We start from the raw sequence: 13,237 nt of genomic DNA, 5'->3' as shown, positions 1-13,237 counted from the left end.
TATTACTGTGTTGTCTAAGGCCAGTGTGTGTTAAAAGATAAAGTGTGCTATATATAGGATATACCAAGTGAATAATCTGAAACACAATCTCAGTATTACTTCAGAAAAAAATATCAACAAACAGAACATATACATTATAATCAGGCCAAGAAACATCATATTTCAATCAATATTTTGCTCGAACATAATATCTCCAATTACTATTTGCCATTATTTAATATTAAGAACTAACAATGATTTCCTTATCCATAATTAATCCACAATGGAAATGAACATCTAATACAGCTGAACCCCACTGTCTCGAACTCTTGGTGAAAAGAGATAGATAGTTTCAGAAAGTCGGGATTCGACATGTTGTACTTCACATTTTACTTCACTGTCTGACCAAGCCATCATACAACAGAATACAAGCATAGCACATCGTGCCTGTAAGTTTTCAAATATGTTAGACCCAATTCGTTGTTTACGGCTGGGACTATCTATGGTGTCTGGGACACACAGGAATGTAATACATGAAGTTCTCATAGTGATAAAAATAGGAAGAGTTTGCTTGTACCAGACTGCTAGTTCAATGCTATTTGGGATCAAACACATCTGAGTGCCTCCGACTCCAACACAACTCGTGATTTGACAAATTTTAGTTCAAGACAACAGGGTCAGACAGTAATTTATCTATACCAACCTCTCTAATACGTTGAAACAGTTATTTAAGGTTTTCATATAAGAATATTATCGATAATAAATCTCATTACTCCAGTGATAATTAAGTCTGAAAGAAAGGCTGTATATGCTGTTAAAAAAGTTCATGCTAAATATATAGTATTACAATTAAATAACTTCCTCTTACTGATAATTACAGTAACTATCATCATCTTTTGGTACATACATAATACAAAAGGGAAAATGTATTTCTTATGATTGTCCAACAATCATAAGAGATCACAAGGCCAACTTACATCACATGCCACAGCCTGCATAATGGCGTCAAAACCCCCCTCTGGGGCGTCCAGGTTACCAGAGACATTGGCAGCTCGTACTTGTTGCTGAAAAATAAAAGGTATCTCAAAACATCGCCTGGAGCCATATATCCAAATATACCTGATATAGTTTGGTTTAACTTTCTATCAACCATATTTGAGGGAAATGACAGTTGGGCTGATGTGACAAGTGAGTATGATTCTACGCTGCTGTTAGCAACATTCCAGCAATATCACGGCAGGGGACACCAGAAATGGGCTTCACATATTGTATCCATGTGGGGAATCAAACCCCGGTCTTCGGCGTGACAAGGAAATGCTTTAACCACTGGGCTACCCCACCACCCCTCTTAATAAAAAAAGGTGCATATTCTGCAGCCTTTTTTATGTACACCATATTTGAAATATGAATCAGCTTTCAAATGTTGAACGTGACAAACAAACCCCTAGGCAACCCCACTGCCCGGGGCTGATGAGTGAGGAAAGCCTAAAGCAATGCAGGTCTTTCATGTTGTTCCACATATAAGAACAGCTATGGGACCAACGAATTTAGAAACAAAATCTGATCAGTCTGGGATATTAAACAATCACAGGTCTCTTACAAGCCAGGGAGCAACTCAACACTGTGATATGAGTGAGTGAGTTTAGTTTTACGCCGCACTCAGCAATATTCCAGCTATATGGTGGCGCTCACTAAATAATGGAGTCTGGGTCAGACAATCCAGTGATCAACAGCGTGAGCATCGATCTGCGCAACTGGGAACCGATGACATGTGTCAACCAAGTCAGCGAGCCTGAACACCTGATCATGTTAGTCCGACTTAGTCGCCTCTTACGACAAGCATGGGTTACTGAAGGTTCATTCTAACCCGGACCTTCACGGGTCACTGTGATATGATATGCATTAGAGAACCCATTGATAGACATTATTAGATCTTCCTTGGACAGCAAGCAGACTCTCCCAGTACACCCCTCAACATCTGTCAAATACTTACTGCAAAGAGTGTAGTGTCCAGGTCTAAACGCAGCTGGTTCTTAAAGCCGTATGGAGATTCACATGGTTGTCCGTTACGCATGCGACACGGCATGTTTAACCTGAAGTAAAAACACTTGTCAGTCTTTTGTTTCTTTAATCTTTGTCTAATATTGGCAAACTTTAAGGATAACAACTTCAAATGGCAAACCGAATAGAAAAACTAAAGGATGTGCGTTGCATGTAGAGATATTATTCACTTTGGTTCAAAGCATCAATGCATCTTCATCCAGAAAGGAGTCAAATATATTAACACAATATATTGTGTCCTGTGTGGGTGTTCTTTTGTAAGCGTTTAGACTGAAACTTCCAAATCAAGATGTTTTGAAAATGAGTGAGTGAGTGAGTATAGTTTTATGCCGTTTTTAGGAATATTCCAGCAATATCACAGCGGGGGACACCAGAAATGGGCTTCAAACATTGTACCCATGTGGAGAATCGAACCCGGGTCTTCGGTGTGAAGAGCCAACGTTTTAACCACAAGGCTACCCCACAATGAAAATGAAGCTGAATCATCTTAGAAAGCCGACATTTGATTGGTTCAAGAACCAACACATCCCCATTTAAACAGGACAGTCAAAGACTGCTCACCTGACACAAACTTCTAAGGAATGACAACAACAGAGAGGTCTCATAGCTGAGTAAAAGACTTTTGTAAAGGAGACTGATACAAAGTTTCAAGTCAAATTGGATATATTAAAAGTACAAGCCTTGTCTTATGTTGGTTCCCACATGCAACACCTTCAGTAAGCAAAATACAGATTGAACAAGCAGGTGTAAAGGTTTCATTTCATCCAGTGAGTGAGAGAAAAAGTGAATGAGTGAGGGAATGAGATTTTTTTTCTCTGCTTTTTTCTAAAGATAGTGATATTTGTACATGTCTAAATGCCCTGATTAACTGGTTGATTGGTTGGTTTGTTGTTTAACGCCGCACTAAGCAATATTCCAGCTATATGGCAACAAACTACAAATAATCAAGTCTGGAGCAGACAATCCTGTGATCAACAGCATGAGCATTAATCTACACTATAGATCTGGGATACGATGACATGTGTCAACCAAGTCAGTGAGCCTGACCACCCGATCCCATTAGTCGCCTCTTACGACAAGCATGGGTTGCTGAAGACCAATTCTAACCCTGATCATCACGGGTCCCTGATTAATTGACTGACTGATGTGGGAAGGCATGGGTAACCTACTTTTCTGGGACTGTACTGACATACGGCATGACCACTTTGTCCACAAACGACCCAAAGCCGAGCCGGAAGTTCTTTGTGATTTCTGACATTTTATCAGCTGCAAAACAAAAAGCACAAAGACTAAAAAAATATCATCACACAAAATCAACTGTCTTCCAGCTGTCTGCTTTTTCAAAATTACAACAGTAACTTGTGTGAAGTACGAGGTTCTGGAGATCTAACCCTGATAGGTTGAGAGTGAGCATACTGACCAATACGGTTTCCAAGTTCAGCCAGCTTGAGCTTGTCGTCCTCCATGGAGTTGGAGAGGTCCATCAAGTAGTAGAGATCAACAGGATAATTCTTGGCTTGTCGGAAGGTGATCGGGATCCGCATTGGCTTGTCTACAAAGGTCAAGGTCATTCATTAAAAAAACAAAAATACAAAAACCATTGTCAATACTTCTAAACATCAAACACGTAGTCTGTGGCTCTACAAAGTGATTTAGTGTTGAAGTATGGGAAATATAACTCCCTGAAGAAATAAATCTGATCAGCTGGTACGTTCTAATGAAATCAATCTGGTGTAGTAACAAAGACAGTAACCATGGTAACACTGATGCCATGTCAAGAACCACTAACACTATTGGGAACCAACTGCATGCTTGAATCAGTTTTGTTTTAATACACTTTTAACAGCATTCCTGTAACATGTCAAGGCACAGAGGCGGTGTTATAGCACAGTGGTTAAAGCATTTGCTCGTCACGCCGAAGAATGAGTGAGTTTGGTGACGACATCGAATACCCGGGTTCGATTCTCCACATGGGTACAATGTGTAAAGCCCATTTCTGGAGTCCCCTACCGTGATATTGATGGAATATTGCTAAAAGCGGCGTAAAACCCAACTCACTCACTCACTGTCAAGGGACAACAGAACTGGGCTTCACGCATTGTACCTTAGGGGTCCACTACCCGTTGAATATTATACATCTCACAAATACTGGATAGCAATTACAACAACCAGTCAGTAGCTGGTCTACCTCGCTGCCCAGAACATGATCTTTATTGTACCTTTGTGTGGCATCGAGCCCAAATCTTCAGAATATAATTCAACTAGACAATCCTACCACCCCTGCCCTGAAAGTAAAATACACCCAGTGAAACATGAATACACAGGACTCACTTGGTCTGATATTGAAGCGCACTTCCTGAGGCTGGATCTGCACAGCATCTTCAGGACGAAGACCATCTTGTACACTATAATCCTGAAAACAAATAGAAACATTTTACCTTATTTGCCATTTAGTTGCTGGTCCTAGCTAAATACCTGCAGACTGTTCAGGTTATAGGGAAGTCTAATATAACCTGACAGTAGTTTTTCTCAGTAACTAACCATTGTCCTCTTATCTTATAATTAAACAGCACTTCTACCCAATTCACTATTCATCATAAACTCAGGAGTAGACTGTTTTATAATTCTCTTTCTAAAATTATGTCTTGAGGTGCCATTAGCAGTAGTAATTAACTGGGCAAATTGTTCGACAAAAAAATGTATCTTGTATGGTACTCTCGTATTACAAACTCATGACCAACAGTTAAAGTTCTATGGATGTACAACTTCTATATTATTAATGTATAATTACTTTATTATCAATGATATGTTGACCCATAGAACCGTTGTTCATCACACCAACTTGTAACTGCCACTCAAACTGTACACTGTACACCTTACACCAGTGTATCCTTTCAAACCTATCTTTTACCCTCATATTCCCTATCTGTGTTGCCTTACCTTCACAGGATGAGTTCCATCAGCTGGGAAGATAATACTGGAGGGATCACATCCCCCTGGTTCAGCCAGGTTTTCAAACTTGTCACATCGCGCACGATTATCTTTGTCAAAGTTCTGGAAAACAACAACCAAGCGAGGGTAGTTCACTCAGTATTTATCATATTCAAAACATAAACTAAATATTTTGTAGCAGTTAAATCTATGTTTTAAATTTCATACATCATCATCATTCTCATTCTCATCATCATCATCATCATCATCTTCATACCTCCTCCAAGCACCAGCCACATTCGGCCCCGGTGGCAATACAGGCTCCACATGACTTCTGTGCCGAATCGCTCAAACAGGGGTTGTTCTGCTGGGATCGGCTGCCTGGAAACAAGACACAAGGCATTAGAAGGGTGGCAGTACTTTCCTGACAAAACATTCCCATAGTGAGAACATAATTGGCCTGCCAAAACACTACACCAGGATTTTTCTAATGAGTTGTATGCTGGAGTAAACCAGTGGTTGACGATGTGAGCATCAATCAACCACATAAGGTCAACCCTCATCTGAGACTAAAAGAGAAAACCTAAATATGTTTAAAGGTCTGACTTTTCAGTTGAAATTCCATATTGTAATCAGCTCAACTCAACCTTTGATTCAGATTTCACAAGACACCCAACTTCTATAAATACTGAACACCAAACATCATGAAACTCAAGGAATGTCTGATTGCTGCCGCTGCTACTGCTGATTGATGTCCAGTAATGGTTTGATTGTAGTTTATTGCCGCTATATCACCATGGTTTGGACCAGACAATCAGTTGAATGACAAGAGCATCGAACTAAGGAAGAGGGATACAATAATACGTGTCAACCAAATCACCAGGCCTGACCACCCAATCCCTTCAGTCATCTTTCACGATAGCCACTGGTTGCTGAAAACCAGTTCTTACGGTGATCCTCACTGGTTGGTCAGGGTGGTCGGGTAGCCAAGTGATTAAAGCGTTCACTTGTCATGCTGAAGACCTGGGATCTATTCCCCACGTGGGCACAATGTGTGAAGCACATTTCTGGTGTTCCCCACTATGATATTGCTGGAATACTGCTAAAATCGGCATAAAACTAAATTCACTCACTCACTGGAAGTCAGTGATTTTTAAATAAAACATTCTTGATACTTTATTTCATTCCTTCTCCTTTCACAAACTAACTGTACTAGTTCTACATGAATAGTTTGATTCTTACTGTAATACATATAATGATATATCTATTAACACTTGACTGAGTAACAGCATAAGAATAATTCCTTTACTCTTGACAAATAATCTCTACTTTTCCACACTGGCACTGTGTCTTCACATAACATGAATAGTTAGGCACTTAGGTGTGAGCCTGCACCTCTCACGTCCCAGGATGCACCATGATCTCATTCATAAACACCAGGATATATACCTCATAACACATGGCCCACTCAGCTCAGTACCTCATTATACAGCGCTCAAGGGGGGACACCTCTATGACCAATATCACATAACATCAAGTTTGTAATATCCAATATTGCATACCACCCACTGTTGTTATGTCAAACATTGTACAACATGTGTTTTCAATACTCCCATGAGATGAATTCTGAGCTGTTGTTATAATGAGGGCTTTGACATGGCACTGGCCTGTATGAACAAGTGTGAAAGCATCCCTGTATTACTTGCTCCATGGTGTATGTGTGATCAAGAATGCCGAACTTGTTTGTCTCACAGTCCTGGAAGCCTATTATTTTCAGTTCCTCCAGGCCCTGACTGTAATGCAAAACCCCTAAATGAAGCAAGTCTAGATTTTCCTCTGAATCCCCAACCTGACTCAGGCTCATTTTCCATTCAAATTGAGTTCTTAATTTCATTGTCTCTATCAAAAATGTATATTTTCCATCCATCCGTCCGTCCGTCCGTCCATCCATCCATCCATCATCTATTCACCCACCCACTCATCATCCATCCATCCATTTATCCATCCACCCATTCATCCATCCACCCCCTCACGACCTACCGACCCACCCATCCACTCATCCACCGATCCATCCATCCATCCACCAATTCATCATCCATCCCTCAGCCCACCCCCATGAACGACTCCACCCACCCATCCATCCATTTATCCATCCATCCATCCACCCACCGATTCATCATCCATCCACCCATGACCGACCACCCACCCATCCATCCACCTACCCATCCATTTATCCATACACCCACCCATCCATCCACCCACCGATTCATCATTCATCTATTTATCCATCCACCCACCCACCCATCCATCCACCGATTCATCATCCATCCTTCCATTTACCCCCATCCATCCATCCACCCACCGATTCATCATCCATCTATTTATCCATCCACCCACCCATCCATCCACCCACCGATTCATCATCAATCCATCCATTTATCCACCCACCCACCCATCCTCCATCCACCCCTATCCATCCATCCATGTGTGCATATTTTTAATTCCCAAATCTGTTATGTGTGTTATAATGTCGCAGCTTATTGATTCATTAAGCTTGAAGTAATTGCAGCTGTTATGTTACGTTCCAGGCCAATATCATTTTGACCTAATATTTACACATGCAAGAGTCGATGCAATCACAGAAACAACTGCCACTAATATGAAGTGACATATGCTATGTTCACTCAAATGGGAATACAAAGGCTAATGCACAAAATTAACAAATTCTATAATGGCTTGTGACCGGGAGATAATACAAGCAGTTATATTTTTATTTCTTATAATACTGACTGACTGAGTTTGGTTTTACGCCGCTTTTAGCAATATTCCAGCAACATCACGGCAGGGGACACCAGAAATGGGCTTCACACATTGTGCCCACGTGGGGATTCGAACCCGGGTCTTCGGCGTGACGAGCCAACGCTTTAACCATTAGGCTACCCCACAGCCCTATTTCTTATAATAAATGGTATCCATCTTGTATATATCCCTTAAAGAAAGACATAATCATAATACTCTCATCACCACACTCGACTTCAGTAGTCATTGAATGGAGAAAAAATAAATAAATAACACAACTGATTTGTTGCCCGTTGAGTGAGTTTGTGTGAGTGATTTGTTTTAAGTTTTACATCGCTTTAAGCAATATCCCAGCATTATCACGGCACCAGAAATAGGCTTCACATGTTGTACCCATGTGGGGAATCGAACTAGGGCCTTCAGTGTGACGAGTGAACCCTTTAACCACAAGGACCTGTTATCTGTTAAAGTGTTTAGAGCAGTGTGAATCAAAATTTAAACTTTGACATAAACAGTGTAAATCAAAATATAAACTTTGAAATAAACAGTGTAAATCAAAATATAAACTTTGAAATAAACAGTGTAAATCAAAAATTTAACTTTGAAATAAACGGAATAAATCTTGCACATCTTTCACATCCTCATCAAGTCAACTTTATTCCAAATTAATAGTTGAACATTTGAAAGCTGATTTATATTTCAGATGTGGTGTAGATAATAAACGCTGCAAAATATCCACCAATACCCTGCAGAAAGTTAACTTGGAGTGAGTGAGTTTAGTTTTACGCCGCACTCAGCAATATTCCAGCCATATGACCGCAGTCTGTTAATAATCGAGTCTGAACGAACAATCCAGTGATACACAACATGAGCATCGATCTAGATTCTATGCAATCGGGATACGATGACATGTGTCAACCAAGTCAGCGAGTCTGACCACCCAATCCCGTTAGTCGCCTCTTATGACAAGCATGGATCACTGAAGATCAATTCTAAACCGGATCTTCATGAGTAAGTCAACTTGGAAAATCTGGTAAAACCAACAAATATTACGCAAAAGTCCATAGCATGATTAGAGTTTTCTAGTTCCTTCTACAGTGAAGTGACCCTTCATCAATGTGACTCAACAATTAATCCATGCTGTGTAGGAGCTGAGATATAATTAGATATACAGCCCATGCAGTTTCCTGATAATATGCGTGTCAGATGGCTAAAATAGATCGGAACATTTCCAGAATTAGTGTTTAAGACTGACCAATTTTCCCGACTTCGCTAACAATTTTCTGTGTCAACTGTAAATTATTTCCTTGTATATTACTAAAAAGAAGTTAAGGATCATCAAAATGCGTTTATTACTGTGATGAGTGAGTGAGTGAGTGAGTGAGTGAGTGAGTGAGTGAGTGAGTGAGTGAGTGAGTGTGAGTGTGTGAGTGAGTGTGTGAGTGTGTGTGTGTGTGTGTGTGTGTGTGTGTGTGTGTGTGTGTGCAGGGGTTGAAAATGACTTCTAAGGCCACATTGATGATGTTTTTCTGCTTCTGGGCGGAGCCAAGGAGGGTTCAGGGGATCAACCCCCACCCCCACACCCTTTCACAAAATTCCTGGATCCGCCCATGCCAGAGACCATATCCCTCTATGTCTCTGCTTCAACACAATTGGCAAACATGCATGCATTTTGAACTTCATACAACAAAAAGTGCTAGTTTTCTGATATTTTCAACTTTGCATTTAAGCTATTCCCTGAACTGAGTGGGATAGAGCATATGACGTCACAATGCTCCATTGTTAGATCATTACGTTATCGGCGTCATCCATTGTTTATGGAGGTCACAATTTGATTACATTACAACAGAGGGATATCACTGGTGTCCGTCTGCTGTATTGACATTCTTCATTTTCTTTCTAACAATGTGGGTAATACATGAAGAAATAATACTTTCGGACCTCATAATTCGGATCTTTTTTGGCCCATAGAAATAAATATCTTTATAGTATGGTTTTGTGCCACTGTTTGCAATATAGCAATATCATGGCAGGGGGACACCAGAAATGGGCTTCACACAGTGTACCCATGTTGGGAATCGAACCTGGGTCCTCAGTAGACAAGCGACCGCTTCAAGCATTAGGCTACCCAACCACCCTGTTTATTACTATAGCTATTCTGTTATTGCATGACAGGCAGCTAAAGTAGTATGAAACTATCTACTATTTAACACCAAACTCAGAAATGTTCCGGTCATACAGCTGCAGTCTGTAGAATAATCAAGTCTGGACCAGACAATCCAGACAATTCTTAGAACATCCATTTTGAAATAACATGTAATTTTTGAGTAAAATTGATATTTTATAATTTATCCTGACTCATGCTCTTTTGCTTGTCTTCTTCTTCTTGCTTAACATAGTGGAACACTTGTATCTCCTTAATTGAGCTCCCTTCAATGTAAAATCACTAATTGGTACTTTCACCACGAAGTTGCCTCCCCTTGCCCTTTTAAGGGGGAACAGGTGTCATCACCCTCTGGCCCTCATGCTTCACTCTCTCCTGATTTTGCGAGCCCCAACACTTGAATCTACAGGGAAATCCAAAGTGTTATGTGGGGAGGATGGGAGGGCTAACCTCATGAGTCAGGATAAGTATAAAAATATCAATTTTACTCAAAAATTACATATTTTTCCTTATCCTGACTCATGCCTCTTGCTGTAGAATCCTGACGGAAGCGGAGGTGGGCAAAATAAGAATACTTTGGATTTATAGAATTAGTGATTTAAATAGATGTAACTGTAATAACCCCTCACGGGAACTTCATAAAGGCATAGACTTAGGATAATTCCTCTATTATAAGCCATAGGTTATAATGCCATACTGGGGTATTTACATTATGATATACTGAGATATTATAAACAACAATATCAAAGCTGACTCTGATAGAGAAGCTATACCATTGAACATATATACATACTGCTTCTAGAACTCCGAGAGTTATAAGCTAGATAATGCATGTAACAATTATGCATATTAATCTCGTATTAAGACTCACGTGTTAAGCGTTCGAGGGACTGTCAACTGCTGTCGCGAGGACCAAGGGACGAAATGGTGAATGCCTGAGGCGTCCTCGGTGGTGATATCTCTCAGGTAGTGATTAGCAAACACCATGTTAGATTTCCAAAGCATCCTTCCATAATTGTATTCAAGAACAGTTACCGTGTAAGGCGAGAGTGGAAGCTAGCGCCTGATTTCATGGGGATTTGATGCTGTTGGAGGGTCCAGTCCTGCTGCCTTGTAGGCCTAGGAAGTATGACAGTTCTTATCCATATAGATATGGTGAGTGCGAGAGACTTCTGTCTGAGTTGTTTGCCGACAAGGGAATGAATAAATCGTTTGAGAAATCTTAGCCTTGTTTGGAGCGTCGTAAAATAGATTTTGAGAGCTCTGACTGGGCATAGAGATAAGTCCAGTGTATCTTGAGATCGAGAATGGAGGATAATGCAGGGATATGAAATAACCTGTCTGGTTGACCTGGTAGTTGATTTTTGGCGATGAAATCCCATCTTAAATCCCAAGGTGTGCTGTGTTTTGATTGTCATCAAACTGTATCCTCTCATAATCTAGTCGCGTGAATTTCCGACATCCTGGCTGCTGTGGCTAGAGATAACAGGAAGCGTTTTCTGTGAGAGAAGCTCAAAGTTTGTCGATTCCAGTGGTTCATAAGCCTCACTTGTGAGGTGTTGCAACACTATATTCAGATCCCAAGCTGGGGCGTGGAACTTCGCTTTTGGTCCTCCAATCGAGGAAAGCCAGTAGTAAGACCAGTAACTCTGGAGTTCTTGTTAATCTAACACCCGTTCTCATTAGTAATGACAGAACTAAAGCGTGCAAGATATGTTGACAATGTCGAGGCCTTTTAAATGTTTGTTTTGCCGTAAGTAACACAAATAATCTGCCACTTGTGGATGAGTAGCATCTCTTGCACAGTAAATCCCTTATTTACTCGTAATTCTCAAAACTGTGCCACTTGTGGATTAGAGTTACAGGATTCGGTGTAGAATAAGCGTAAGGCAAAGCGTGACCGCTTTTGCAGCCCTGGTAAGAATACCCTCTCTTGTTTAAACACATTTTAATACAGTCCATGCGTTGAAGTTGGAATACTTCTGGGCTTCCGTGCACCTGTTTGGTGTGTGGATGTATTAATAGATTTGGCTGCAGGTAGCTCTAGTGTTGGTTGACCGATTTCTTGAATTAGAATGGAAACCACGTTCTGTGACCAGTACCAGTAGCGACCAAAGTGAGTTGGAGGCTCTGTGTTTGTCTGATTTTCTGTAACACTTGAGGTATTATTGCTGGCGGAAGCAGCGTACGCATTGAGGAGCCTTCCCAGGATATGCTTAGGCGTCCGTTTGCCCATGCTTGTGGGTCTGGGACTGGTGACCGCGAATGTCGGTAGCTGATTGTTGAAGCGTGTTGCGAATAGATCTACTAGCTACGGCTCCTATTTGCTTGATTATCTGTGCAAATATTTCTGTATTGAGCATCCATTCTGTCGGTGGCGGTTGATGTGGCGAGAGAGTCGTCTGCTAGTACATTCTTGGCTCGGGAATGTGACATGCTCTGACATGTAGGTTTAAGATCGTGTATTAGATCGAACAGTTGAAAGCTTAAAGTCAATAGGTTCAGTGATCTTGTTGAACCTTGTTTTTGTTCACATAGAAACGCCACTGTCGAGTTGTCGGTATGAATCATTAAGTCGCATTCTGTAGAATGTTGCTCAATGAAGTATGGCGTTGATTACAGCTTTCATCTCTAACATGTTTATATGGAGCTTGCTTTCTTGCTGATTCCATAACCCTGATGCCGTCCGGTTGGCGAGATGAGCTCCCCAACCTTGGGCGGCGTCTACATATAGATGGGTTTTGAATTCCTGCTCTTCTAAACAAATACCTTCCATGAAACATTCGACCTCCTGGTCCACCATAGTAGATGAGGTCTGAGGCGTTTAGGTAGACTGAATGGTTGTAGGTGCGAGTCGAGATGTGCATTGATGAAGACCTGTAATGAAAAGTAACTGTAATCTGCCTGAGACTGTCATGTCTTGGGCTGATGTGAGGAGACCAACACGCTCTGCCATTGTCGTGAGTGAGTAGCGAGAGAGAGTAGAGCTAATGGAATGGTCTGTTGGATCTTGAGCCAGCGGTCTTCTAATTCTGACGATACGGTTGTGATTAAACCTCGTGATAAATCCCGAATGCCTAGGAACTGCAGATCTTGCGATGGTACTAGGTCCGACTTGAAATAAGTTTACTAACCATCCCTAGCTGTGTTAGTAGCTTTATGATGTAGTTTTAACTGTAGTTTGAGATGCTGTGGATCTTGATCTACTTGTATCCACGTCGTCGAGTAGAGCGCACTCGCGTAGCCCTAGGCGATGTAGATGGAGTGACAATAGGTTTCGTTATCCTCATTGAATAGCCAGGG

At 41.0% G+C, this 13,237-nt stretch overlaps 1 protein-coding gene across 1 annotated transcript in view; it reads right to left on the bottom strand.

Moving 5' to 3' along the window:
- The window catches only part of LOC124266544 (integrin beta-1-like), a 47,104-nt gene that overhangs the window by 17,652 nt on the left and 16,215 nt on the right, over positions 1 to 13,237 (bottom strand). Inside the window, exons 3-9 of the mRNA XM_046701343.1 lie at positions 5,249 to 5,352; positions 4,981 to 5,094; positions 4,372 to 4,453; positions 3,461 to 3,592; positions 3,210 to 3,306; positions 1,973 to 2,072; positions 957 to 1,043 (exon numbers count right to left, since the gene is read on the bottom strand). Of these exons, the coding sequence (XP_046557299.1) occupies positions 957 to 1,043; positions 1,973 to 2,072; positions 3,210 to 3,306; positions 3,461 to 3,592; positions 4,372 to 4,453; positions 4,981 to 5,094; positions 5,249 to 5,352 (716 nt within the window). The remainder of the gene's footprint in view (positions 1 to 956; positions 1,044 to 1,972; positions 2,073 to 3,209; positions 3,307 to 3,460; positions 3,593 to 4,371; positions 4,454 to 4,980; positions 5,095 to 5,248; positions 5,353 to 13,237) is intronic.

The sequence above is a fragment of the Haliotis rubra genome, unplaced genomic scaffold, assembly GCF_003918875.1.
Source record: "Haliotis rubra isolate DU_JTF1 unplaced genomic scaffold, ASM391887v1 Scf1263, whole genome shotgun sequence".
Classification (NCBI taxonomy): Eukaryota; Metazoa; Mollusca; class Gastropoda; order Lepetellida; family Haliotidae; genus Haliotis; species Haliotis rubra.
The sequence above is the reverse complement of the archived record's forward strand: the minus strand, read 5'-3'. Positions and strand labels throughout refer to the sequence as shown.